This window comes from Armigeres subalbatus, chromosome 2 (assembly GCF_024139115.2).
Source record: "Armigeres subalbatus isolate Guangzhou_Male chromosome 2, GZ_Asu_2, whole genome shotgun sequence".
In the NCBI taxonomy this organism is placed as follows: Eukaryota; Metazoa; Arthropoda; class Insecta; order Diptera; family Culicidae; genus Armigeres; species Armigeres subalbatus.
In genome coordinates this window covers 237,712,926-237,726,339 of record NC_085140.1, presented here as the reverse complement: position 1 = coordinate 237,726,339, position 13,414 = coordinate 237,712,926, and the positions used below count along the sequence as shown (strand labels likewise).

The window sequence follows — 13,414 nt, the reverse complement described above, 5'->3', positions numbered from 1 at the left end:
TTGGTGTTGGGGAATTTAAGAGAATTTGAGGTTTTTTCATCATTTAAAAAAATGGCTTTATGTACGAGAAAATCAAAATCATCAGATCTAGAAGTATTATAAAACCGAAAATTCCACCTATTTCGTAAAAAACTAAATGTTTATAGTAATCATAACTTCCTTATTTATTTCCAGCGCATCTTCACTCAATATATCGATTTATAGAATAACATGTTCAATAATATCAACGCTTAGCAACGTGACAAATTCAGGATTTCTTTTCAAGAAAAACAGTGATATCTCTGCAATCCACCAATTTTACTTGGTTATGTAACCAAAATATGCATTTTTTAATGCTCTAAAACTTTGTAGAAGATGTCACTTCGATAAAAATTAAAACTAAAAAGTTACAATCAAAATATTGATTTTTTAGGGTCACTCTAACATAATTATTTAAAATTATCATAACAAATGATACAAACGACGTTCAAAAATGGTTTCTTTAGCAAAGTGTCTAAAAATTAAATAAGGAACAACTTTCTAGAACATCATACTATGCTAAAATTAGAAATATAGAAGTGAATAATTTTATCTCAAAATGTAGTGGGGCCACCCTATTGCAACAAACTTCAAAATAAAGCTTAAATAATAAGCTTTGACTTTGCTGAAGATGCTTTGATACTAAAATATTATCATTATGGTGAAAATATTTTTTTCCTCCTAATTTCACGACGTGGCCCAATGTGCGTGATATGATTGATATTAATAGTGTAAACTTCTGTTTATTTAATTTATTGATTGTTCTCATAATTATAACCAGCCACCGCAAATTTACAAATATCCAAATTTCGGTAGCTCGGGTGATGGAATTTAAAAACAACCGTTTAAAGGACTAATTGGACATAAATCACTGGATAAAGGCCAGGCTCTTCTCCCCATCTATTGGGTCAATATGGGAAACGAGGGCTAGATTATATGATTGTATGTACGAATTTTCGTCTGGAAGGAGATTCTCTATTCATCCCGTGGATTTTGCATAAGTGACTCTGCTTATGGAACCACCCCACCCATTTTTGGCCCTTCATACAGGAGTTTGATGAAATGCAAACAATAGTATGATCATGATCAAATCGTTTGTCAGATATGGCCAGTGCTATCGGCAGGTGCCTTGCTACAATAGATGGTAGTATCATCATCATCATCATCATCATCAATTGGACATAAATCACTGTAAGCGATTCTTAGTCGACTTTTAGAAACAAATTAGAGTGTGAGGTTGTGTGAACTGGAAGATGGCGAGTTCTGTTTTAACCAGAGCAGTTCAAAACCGATTTATATCTACCACTAGCTCCTCATCTGCTACCGTGAACAGTCTTTGTCTAATTTGTCCGTAGTTAGAATTTTCACCGTCGGATGACTATGGGTTATCGCTCCCACCAACAGTATGGAGGTCGGATAACAAAATCCTTCAAAAGGGTCTCTTATTATTTAGTTCTCTTGTCCCCAAGATCATTCAATCTTTTATACAAGCATTATTCTAAGTATATGAATCAGTGACCCATTTTCACTCCCATTTGACCCATTGTCACCCCCAACGATGGTATCGTCAAACGAATTAATCAATAATGAAAAAAATCCTGATTAATCCACCTAGCGGTGTTGGTGACTTTTTCGTGCAAAGAATATTGTTACCGTATAGGATAACAATACTTATCGATACATTTGCCTGACCCAATTTTATGCTGTGAGACTTCGCATGCAGTACCTTAAGTAGACTAGATAGTAATACAATGTGCTTAGTCTACTTTCACTGTGTAAGAAATAACTACCCCCCCCCCCCTTTTCCACGATTCGCTCGGGAGCGAACCTCACTATATGGCAACCCTATATTCGCGGGCGAAAGGGAACAGAAAAGAGAAGAGAGGGACAAGAGAGAAAACTGGAAAAGGTTCGGTTGTTCGGGAGTGCGAGTTAAGAAGTGATCGAGGACAGACCGTTCAAGTTGGACGATCGAAAGCGCATAGTGGCCACGCGGGAACTGGTTGCTCGATAACCTCTACGGCCATTGCCCGCCGTTAAAGCGTAAATTATAATCTGGGAGTTTTACTCCGTAAGTGCCATGAAGAATTCCAGACCGCCAGTGAGGTGAAGAGGCCAGAAGGCATCCCTGTCACTCAATCGAATGTGTGCGACGCAAATCCACCAGAGGCCAGAAGGCTTCCCTGCCACCCAAGCCCATGTGTGCGATGCAAATCCATCAGCAAATCGATTTCTAGTTGAGCGGGGGGTCCAATTCCCACTAATATCCTGCGAGGATCGGAAGAGATCCGCTACGATGCAAGTACCTCGGCCAAAGTTTCGGAACCCTCCCGACGGTGGACCTGCGGTGATCATAACCTCAACCGATCAACCGGAGAAGTATCTCGTTCAAGCACAACAAGCAGTTCTCTCCGGTGAACCACTGCCGGCCGTAAACGAGGTGAGCCCCAGACATCATAGCCAAGATCTCCAGATAGGCAAGCAACTCGTGCATCCAGAATCCTGTTGGTCGTCGAGTCCCAAAAACCATAACCAGCAAGGCCCAGTCAAGCTACACGTGGCAGTCAAACGGCCCCGCCGGCCGTACCCTGCAAGTCGGAACCCTTCAAATCTCAAGGCGGATATCCAGATCCAGTGGCTCATACCCCCGGGTAACAGGTATGTTACCGTCAGCCAGCATGTCCGCTAAAGGGCCCCAACGCATCGATTGGCCACAACAATTACTAACCCTTACCACTAACACAAGAAAATGAAAAAAAATAATTAAAATTAAATAAAATGTAACTATATCCATTTCTTAATCACTCGCTTTCCTTTTGGCTAGGCATGCAATTGCGTCGATATTATATTGTTTTGTCCACCCTTCTTCGTCTTTTGTGTCGTTGAGTCCTCAAGCAGGAAGATGGCGAACCCTGAGTATCTCAAGCTTAGAGAGCTAGTTAGGGACGTAAGGACGTCCCCTCCACAGGCGTACGGACGCCGTCATAGGAGGTAGTTACAATATGAGTAAATTTAATTAATTTTAATATTTGTGTCATATTTATGATATGCTGTAAATATTAATGCTGACAAGAAAATGCTCGGAAACACAACCGACATTTCCAGGATGATTTTCAATACTGGCTGTGCATGTGCTAACACAAGACAAGACAAAACATATGAGCAAATTATGAGTAAGTGCTTTTAGCGTATTTTACACGCTAAAAACAAATATGTACAAGATACAGTGATTACCTGACTTAAAACATATCCAAAAATCCAAAAATTGACTGACCAGAATGAATTTTAAAAGTCTATAGAGGAAGAAGAAGAATTCAATTTTTTTGGAGGTCTATATTACAATTACAAACTTATCAAAAACTATATACATTTTCCATCGCTAAGCCATTAATTACTTTTTATTCATGTTGTTTTGACCTGCGTAATGAACTTTTTCTGATACAAATAATAATGAACGAAAAAGACATCATCACCACTAGGTGGATTATTCTGGGTTTTTTAAAATACTTCCGAATAAACTTCCGGTTTTCTCCAGTTTTAATTATTTTTCCTCTATCCTCGATCGCTACCAGCCCTGTCCTTCCTAGTGCCTGGTCGTATGAGTGTGATAGCGAACGGTGCTCTGAGAAGTGCAAGAATTTGAAAATTAATAATAATTGTTCCACGAGATTTGCGGGTTTACGCTGCTACCAGTTGTCTACCACCAAGAGGTTGGACTGTTTGAATCCCGAAGGCAGCGGGCTCCGAAACGTTTCCGAAGCTGTGTGCCTTTTCGAGCCCAGGAATAACCTGAACGGGCATTCGGATGGAGATTCGCAACCAAGAAGCAAAACGATAGGCAGAACAACAACCACAATGGGGGTAGCCGTCGTTGATGGGGGAGGGAAACAGGACGGAGAGTATTATCATTAAAAAGTTGTTCTTGTTTGCTTCGTTTTTTTGATGGATTATTCGGCTCGGTCGGTCCTCTAAAAATATGTGAGTGGACTATGAAGAAAATGAGCATCACATTTTCAATCTCGCGGCGCGGCACCGGCGCAAGCGAATCCGCGTTTTTAAGGATAGTATGCACCGTCGTCAAAAGTACTGTGTCATAGGTATGGCCACAAATAGTGTTTTCTCAGATTCAATATCGAGTTCAACATGCTTCAAATTTATCTCATTTTTCTTACGGATAGACAATTTCTGTCTTCAAATTAAACGCTTTTCAATAAGTTTACAAATGATATAACGTTTCGCTATCAATTAATTATGGGTGGTAACGAAAACGTCGTATAACTTTTTCATAATTATTTCAAACCTATTATCTATCCTCTTGACCTCCCCCAAACACAAGTCAGCTTGTCAGGCTACGATGAAACGCCTTGGTTACGTGTGTTTTTTCGCACAGCTGTATAAAACAGTTTGAAATACTCACATTTGAAGCATTTATAAAATAATTTATCGTGAAAATATCCTCTAATTTCAATCAATAATTTCAATTGTGGCTAGTGGCGCAGTTTAATTTGTTTTATCGATCGTCTTTCAGAGGATTGTATTTGGGTTTGTATTTGCGAATCCCAAATTCCAAAATTGTAACTCTTCAACTCGATAGTTCCTTCAATATCCAGTAAAGGAGAGACTATAGGGGAACTGTACCGGTTTTGGCCATGTTCCTAATTTGGCCAATTTTGCGAATAACTCCAAAAATAAAGCAATTCGGAAGGGTTTTATTAGTTTCAACAAGAGATATATCTCTCACGATTCAACGCTGCTTTTAACTGATCGATTATTTTGGAAAAATATGTATTTTTCAGGGTTGGCCAAAATAGGCACTAAGTTGGCCAAAACCGGTGCACTTCCCCTATTTATTGTACTTTCAGCAAAGCAACCGGAGATGTTTAATTAGATTTTTTTCTATGAAATGACTATGCTACCGTATCACTTTGCTATAAAATTTTCATTGTTTTGGAAAGTTATCATAGCATAACCAAATCGTAATCACTTAATCCAATGAGAATAGATTCTAAGGTGAGGAAGAACACCAAAAATGCAAGCGTATACTGCCCATAAATTTATTACAATTCCATGTTTGCTTGATCCCCACCTATATGGGACTGTTACACATTTATGAGCAGATTAGTAAATGATGGAAAAAGTAAACAGCAAAAGCTGGAGAAATTTATTTCCATTCCCAATCCAGGGAACGGGAGATATCGTAAGAGAAAATACATATGTCTGTTATTGGTAATCTGGTAATCGACAACTTTTGGGAAGTTCCAGTATATGATTGTTATATAATTACCAATCCCAGGGTCTCTAGTTAGCCTTGCGTGCAAAGACGTGGAATTGCCAGTCCGATGGTGAATTCGATTATCTATTCCCTGGGCATGGTGTATCCATTGTACATGCCACACAAGACACATACTCATGCAAAGGTGGGTATAGAAAGCTTTCAATTATTTTTTAAGGAAATGCTTATAGAATACTAAGTTGAAAAGCAGCCCAAGTTCCATTTGGAATGTACAGCCATGGAAGAAGAAGAATATAATTACCACTCATGTTATCTGTTATAATCCTTCACAAAATCTAAGCATGTTGCACGTTCTTTCTCGTTAATGAGTAGTTCTTTTAGCAGCTGATGGAATTGTTTGAAATATTCCGCTATGAACGATTTCAATTTCATGTGATTGCCAGCACTGTCTTTGCTTAATATGGTCGTGTTCTGCTAATCTGCACTAAACTCCTTTTTTGAATGTCTTTTGATAATTTTAGGATCAATCAAAATCGAAATTTGGATTAAAGTAAATTTCGTTCATAACTTTCCCCCAAAATCGTACTCAACTTTAAAGAAGTCATGATTTACCGATTTGCTCACAAGTAGCTTTATTCGACGGGTAATCTTGTCTGATTGTTTTCTATCGAAAGTCCGATTGTTTGTTAGTTTGTTCTTAAGCTGAGTCCAAAATACTAAATAATAAATGCAAATAATGTGACTTATCTACCTCAGTGCTATCTGACTATTTCCATTATGTTCTAACGCACAGAAAAGACACCAACACAGGTGGATGAATGCAGGTGTTTTTACTGTCGCTTGATGCGACTTGGCAGCACCAACACCATATGTGATCTCTTATTGACATAATTCTTTTCTTATTCTTCTTTTTATTGGCATTACATCCCTTGCTGGGACACTAGAGCATTGTAGTCTCGCAGCATAGTGTTCATTCAGTACTTCCACAGCGAGGTTTCTATTCCATTTTTATCAATTTTTGCATTCGTATATCATGAGCAACATTTTTAACGTTGGTCATAAGACGAGTTTGGTGCTATTCCGGAACTACCACCGCGTTGTAGTCTTTACGGATGGATGTTTCTGGCTAAGCTATGGGGCCGATTCTGGTTGATGTGGTCGGGATTCGTATATGTGGAGATTGCGGCGCGGTCTAGTTGTATGGAGGTATTGGACTCGTCTTGCGACAGATTGGAGCATTCCTCTAAAAGAGCTTCTCTTAGTCCTTGCTATACATTCAGCGATTAGAAACTATCTGTTGCTGTTGTTTTGTTTTTCCAACACACTTCTACTTTTATTTCAACGGCAATAAATGTTGCTCATGGTTTTTACAAATGCATTAAAAGAATGCATAAAGGGTATAAATGTTTAAAAAATTAAATAAAAACATACTTATAACCAACACGCAAAAACATATAAACGACAAGAAAAATAAACATTAAAATAAACGTAAATCGTCGAAATAGTTCTGGCTGTGCATCCTTATTTAACCTTAGGTTGAGCTTCAGTAAGGGTTGCTGATTGACTTTCCGATAATTATCAACATAGTTAAACAGTCGTGATTTGCTCCTTATTTCCAATTTCATGCCCGTTCTTTTTCTACTTTTTCTACTTGAACAATAAAATAATATTAGAAATATCGGAACTAATAAGTAGAATAGAAGTTGCATAGGTCACATCACTTTCCATGGTGCATCCCGATCTATGTTTCCAATTACCTTACCCAACTATTAAACTTCCTTCCCGTGGTAATTGTGGAGATGTAGAGGTATTCTCGGTCTCTAGTAGCAATAAATACCACACACTACATTCCCTTCCTTTCCCAACTGACTGTAAGGACTTGGCCGGCGCCGTTATTGATCAACATGTGCGAGCTGCTGAAACGTGCACTTCGAGAATAGATGGTAAATACCAACCACTATTCACTTGGATCGAATTGCAATTTGCACCAGCTCTGATCAACCACGGAGTAGCAACCATTGATGTGTAAAGTCAGTCTAAGCTAAGCTTGTCTTGCTTCTTTTTGATGTTGCATTCGTACAAGGCGCTATTGTGCCCTCGATATGTAGACGCGGATCGTTGCATCGAATAGGTGTTTCGTGCATCTTTGAGTATATTGTTCCAATTTTAAATGCCGTCGACGAAGAATGAGTAATTCTCGCTGAAACCGGGCCACTATTTGCACGAGGTTCATACAAATGCCTAAATTTATATTCTTTCAAAAGCTTTCGGCGAGTATATTAAGGATCCGAGTTAAATTCTTCAGAAATATGAATTCCTCGTTAGTTATACACGAAATCATTTTAATGGACCCCTCGATTTTTGTCAATTCTTGACTCACCAAAACTGCCATTACTCCAACATTTCTCAACCGATCATAGTGTTCAGCATATCGTTGGAAAGAGGAAGAGTGTATCCTCAATTTGCAATAATAAAAATATAAGCAGCCATATTGTATCCATCAACCATCCTCGTAAAACATGCGAAGCTTGTTCCTTGAAAAGCGCAAAGAAACCGTACACAAATGGTGCACTATACATTAACTAAGTCAGAAGGCGAAAATGGATGATAAGATAATCGGAACAGTAAAATCATTTGTTTGAGAAACTGCATATATCAATTTTGCGCAATTTCAAGAAAACAACAATAAACTAAATTAATGATTTTGTGTGTGTTACTTCTACGTGAAGTTAAACGATTTACAATGATATGGAAATGCTAATATCATCTTCCAAACTTAGATGTACGTACGTACGTACATGTTCATGATAGAATTAGAGGCGAAAGTATAGAATTTATAGTTCCGTTAGGATACGGCAGGCATGAAGAATGTTTTTATAGAAGTCGATTTGAAAGCGAGCGGAGGAGCAATATTTATGGTGGCACATATCACACGACCTTCCTTCTGCCAAGCTCCCGTATGAAGGGGGAGGAATATCAGTGTGGAAGCTGATATATCTTCACTGGCAAAAGGAAGGTGGTTTGACTTGCTCATATGCCATCGCGTGCGGAAGGATTTTCTATCGACGAGTACTATCTCCAAATTTCTAATATGACATCAGCGTTTAGTCGAATAGGATTTTTATTGCACAGTTCTGTTTTCTCATTGCATGTGATATGTGCCACCACAAATATTGCCCTCCGCTCGCTTTCAAATCGACTTCTATAAAAACATTCTTCATGCCTGCCGTATCCTAACGCAACTATCAATTCTATACTTTCGCCTCTAATGCTATCATGAACATGTACGTCTAAGTTTGGAAGATGATATTAGCATTTCCATATCAACAATAAACTGTTTTTGAACAAATTTTCACCGAATCTTTTGTTTTCTTCGATACAAATCAATAGTTTTTGGAAAAACTCAACATCCTGAGGCACTTCTAATTCGAAAAATGCAAGCAGTACTTCATAATTGCTCTTCAAGTTGTCAAAGTTTTAATCCGATTCAGAAGTATGGTAAGGAGTTATCATTTCAGGACATGGAAAAATCTGATCGTAAATCGGTTCAGTTGCACCATAAAGCTAGATCGGAAAATCGTTCGAGCTTTCCCCGTAAAAATGGTTCTTTCGTTAAAGATGAAGAAGAAAAATATCTAGGGTTGTATACAAGACACGACCGCTTGACGTAAACTACGTAAAACCAAATATAGTAAACTTAAGGACATAGTTGGAAGAGTACCACGATGGCAGTCAATATGGCACCGGATCTTCCACGGGTCCACCCCACACCTCCCGCACTCCTCTCCCACCAACATTCGAATGCATCGAACAGCATCGAACAAAAGTTTAATATTCTAATTACTAACCTGTTCACAGCATATTTATTCTCTTCCCGTGATAATGCACATGTTTATCTTAAGGTGGTTATACAACAAAGCCACAAATCGGCCATCTTGGAAACCACGTGTTTTTTTCTAGTGATTTTTCAATAGCACGAATTGAGAGATATACAACGCCCATGGGGATGAAACATCCGTAGATTGTTTCCTTATTTATGCTAAACAATCGACTTTAATTTTAGCACTGTACGAAAATTATTACGCTAGATTTGAACTTTTGATTATAGGAGTAGAAAACCGTGTGGTAAATTCTAAATTCACCATATGGCTTGATTGTATAATCACCTTAAGAGTTTCGTGCCAATTTTTTAGCCGTTCGCGATTTGGTAGGTTCATCACTACACTTCACTTCTTCTCAAAGGGCATTGAAAAAATCAAGTTTTTATTCACTTCTCCGCACATGAGCAGCCCGAAATGTTGATGGAATGGAAATTAGGCATCACTTTTTGAAATCAGTCACTTGTTTGAAGCGAAAACTTAATATAAACTGCTATTTTTGCCCGAAAAAAACGATCAAAAACTGATCCCGGAGCGAATGTAAACAATGGCACGGGCAGCAGCAAACTAATGATTAGAGTGGTTCAAAAAATAATTTTGCTCCACCACGCTCAGTCGATTATGATTTATAATTTGGGCAGGGGCGTCTCGTGAACTTCTACCAACCTGCTAAAAAAATATACATCAAGCTGAGGTTTCGAATGAAAGTTGTGTATTTGATCTAATATTATAAGCTTTTCTTGTACAACGTAACCAAACAGAAAAAAAAACAATTTAAACAGAAAGGATTTATAAAACAATAAACAGCTTCTTAATCTCCCTACTAAATTAATCTCTTTTGTTCTACAAATGTTTCAAATTAAGATGCACTTAAAATTTAAAACTCTCCCAAGTCGTCCGAAATCTAACTTGGTAACAGTAGACGATAACTGGATATTGCTCAGAATAGAGATCTTTCAAATCTGCTCTTTCCACCATTCGGGTGCGCAGGACCCATCGCCCCTAGCATTTAAAAACTCTTACATCTTTTGATGTTATGAAAGAAATGTAATTAACCATTATTAGTATCATCATTTGATGCGACCCCAGATTGAGTCCACTGAAATGTTTTAGAGTCATTTAGTTTTTCAAATTTAGTAAAAACTATGCCTTTTTTCTATGTTGATTTGATTATTCAAAAAAAAAAAACATTAAATAATTTAATTATATAATATTTCATAATAATCAAATTTTGATGTCTCTTTTTAAAAACTCAAACATTAATTTAATATTGTTCTTGATGCTGAATTGTTTATGATGCATAATTATCAGGAGAAAAAAAAACAAACCGTTCCCAATCTCGAAGTATGAACGAAAGCGTGTGCGGTCGGGCGCCTTTCGGCAAAGCACAGCCCGACACTCCTACCGAGTCTAACCGAAGATACGTCGCGTCGTTGATTGTTCTCGCAGCGCGTCGAACGGGTTGGACTCCTGCGCACATAGCACGCACAACATTCATCTAAACGTGCCTGCGTTGCATGCGAAACAGGATGATGTGAGGAAACGAAGAAAGCTGGCAACGCTCACGCTGGTTCTACGCGCGCGGAGAACGAGTGAGCATACCAAGGAGAAAATTATTTCAAAACTTTCGTCATGGCGCAGGCTTTAAATTTTACTTCTGACAGCGCTGCTGTTGGTTCTTCATGAATCGTACGACTAGCAAAAGCTTTCTATGTGCTGTGGTGTGCTGTTATTCGTCGGAGAAACACATATTTAGTTGATCTTGTCTGAGTTGATCTGTCTACGCAATATTTTGTTTCGTTAGATATTAAACCATCATTGGAAACATTACGTGAAATTTTGTTTAAAAATTTCACTGAGTAATTATTTGCCCTAATAGATAATAGGACAGGGCCAAAGGTGCTGGTTGAAAGAGATGGCGCCACAACATTTGTAGTAAAATGAATTTTCTTGTATGGACAAATCACCCGTTCTCACTAACTACGCATCACAGCGATATGTGACCTAGGTAGAAAAGCTACAATTTTTTTTCTGATTTTTTATACCCTTATTGCATTTTGCAACTTTAAATAATTAATGAGATCTGATTACAGTTCCATACTAAACTCAAGCGGTTTACTACAAATTTCTTTATGACTGCTCTCCACCTAGAGTGTACAAAAGTAACATTCAAAACTTACGCCATTCAACAACAGTTGTCACTGCTGTATATGCAAATTTCCATTGATATAAATACGCAGCATCGCCACCTCTCGTTTGGTAGTGTCAATATCGCAATTTATACCAGCAGGTGTACAAGTGCTGTTGAAATGATTTGAAAGGGCCTCAAGCGGAATTTTAGCTAGAATGCCACTGATCTCGTCCTATTGCAAAGAAATTAATTGTAAGGACATTAAATTTCCTACTTCTGAACTAAAAATGGTTACCTGTTCCATGAACAGGTAGAACATATGGACGAGTCGCCTCTGAATTTGGGTGTCATCCGTTGGTTTCTTTTGGTTCGGGAGTCGATTTTAATCGAGTTTGCGAATCTTTCGCATGATAATTAGGCTTCTCAGAAGGCATCAGTTAAACGTGCAATTCAACAAAATACCCAGAATTTGTCTGTGATATCTATCGCACCAGAAGCAGATACTTCTAGTCTAGTCTAGTCTACACTATCGCACCAGGGGCAGATGCTTCATACAAAAAGTGTGACATGGGGGTGAGTGGGGTATAAAATGCTATTTTTGCGTTACGTAATCAATGGATCTTTCCTGCGGTGCGGTTTTCGTTCAGTGAAGTCTCTGGAATGTTGCTTTCAGCTATATGGGTTCCCTTTTCGCCAGCGTTAGGAGGCACTGTAGCCAGTGTAAAAAAAGGTTTAGTTTCCCATACTAGTTTTCATACAAACTTGAACCGGCTTGCGCTTGTTCAAATCGGCTTTTGGAGTACAGTCGGAGCATGGGACGGAATCAAGTGAGCGTGGTGGAGCTGGGTTTTTTTTTAACCGCCCTGCTAATATTATTTGTTTTTTTTTTTAATACGACACCAATACTACTACAGTATATGACAGTTTTTATTGTACCAATAATACTTTCAAAGCTTTGTTTTGGTACTCAACCCACCTTCACCTTAACCAATTATTCCGCTCTATACAGAAGAGAAGGAACTATCCCACCGACACTTCTACCCAGCTTTAGCAGCATCTCCACTCTGTGAGGGAGTAGGGACGCCACTGTTTAGCAGCCACCCCATTCATACACCCCAGTTCAACAATTGATAATACCCTAACAATAGGCAATTACCAAGAATTGGAACGCGTTCATAGGGGATGCATGATGCATGAAAGAACTGAAATTTTCAATAGTTTAGCGATGATACTCAAAAGTTTCAATAGTACTGGCAAATTGGTGGAGAGTTTATGAATCGATTGATATATAAATCTTTAAAATCCATTGAAAGATAAAGGACCTATTAATGTTACAAATCTTACATGATTTCGTGATGGTCCTCAATTTTGAAATTTTCATTTTACACCCTGTATTCGAGTCTTCCCCTTAGACGTAGTTTACGTCAAAAAGAATTGAGTAATAAGCCGCATATGTCAGTACATAAGGGCCCGTAAGTTATAATACGAAAAACTTCACACAACACAAATCTGACGTATTGATGTTGCTGATAAGTCAGTTTTTATAGAAAAGCTCTGTAAAATATCAATGGTTTGGCAAGCAATATGTGAGTATAGAATGCCCTCAAATGCATTTTCAACGACCGATAAGTTATACAACGTTAATGTATACGTTTGAGAAACCTTGTAGCGATGGCTACTGTCCAGTGTCTAAAAGAAGTCTAATCTGTACTAAAAGGAGATGAATTCTCTAAACTTTACCAGGAAATTCTTACTGACATTGGGCTTTGACAAAAGCACGTTTGTGTGTTCAAAAAGATATAATCTGCTCGGCAAAAATCACGACTATTAAAATCATCATTGTCGAGAAACGTAAGAGCAGTTTGGCATTAAACGTCGAAAGCTAGAGCAGGATGATAGCGATCGATGGGGATTACACTTTCCAAAGCTGCTATGACCCCACCTCTTGGCATAAAGGTGTCGTTGGAAAATACAAGATTCAGATTACGATCAGAACAACTACGAATCAGGTTTTGTTGAGGCAGACCGTCAAAAGAGCAGCTGTCAAGGAGTATTCCATCCAGGCGCGGTTGATTGAAGTCTCCAAACAAGATAACTGCAATATCCTTGCCTGTATCTTGAATAGCCCTGGACCTAAGGGACTGTACGAAAGAA

General features: G+C 38.3%; 2 protein-coding genes across 4 annotated transcripts in view; both read left to right on the top strand.

Moving 5' to 3' along the window:
* Positions 1–13,414, top strand: part of LOC134211965 (myb-like protein AA) — a 106,957-nt gene that overhangs the window by 7,358 nt on the left and 86,185 nt on the right. The gene's annotated exons all lie outside the window — the stretch shown is intronic.
* Positions 1,886–2,965, top strand: LOC134216064 (uncharacterized). The gene is made up of 2 exons (XM_062695082.1): positions 1,886–2,676; positions 2,843–2,965. Exons 1-2 carry the CDS (start codon positions 2,162–2,164, stop codon positions 2,955–2,957), a joined length of 630 nt encoding a protein of 209 aa, XP_062551066.1. The 5' UTR covers positions 1,886–2,161; the 3' UTR covers positions 2,958–2,965.

What these genes read in the sequence shown, in the direction of transcription:
- LOC134216064 (XM_062695082.1), top strand. Translation starts at nt 2,162, where the DNA reads ATGTGTGCGACGCAAATCCACCAGAGGCCAGAAGGCTTCCCTGCCACC. An exon ending in CTCATACCCCCGGGTAACAG is followed by an intron (nt 2,677 to 2,842) that starts GTATGTTACCGT and finishes CCTTTTGGCTAG; the next exon opens with GCATGCAATTGCGTCGATAT.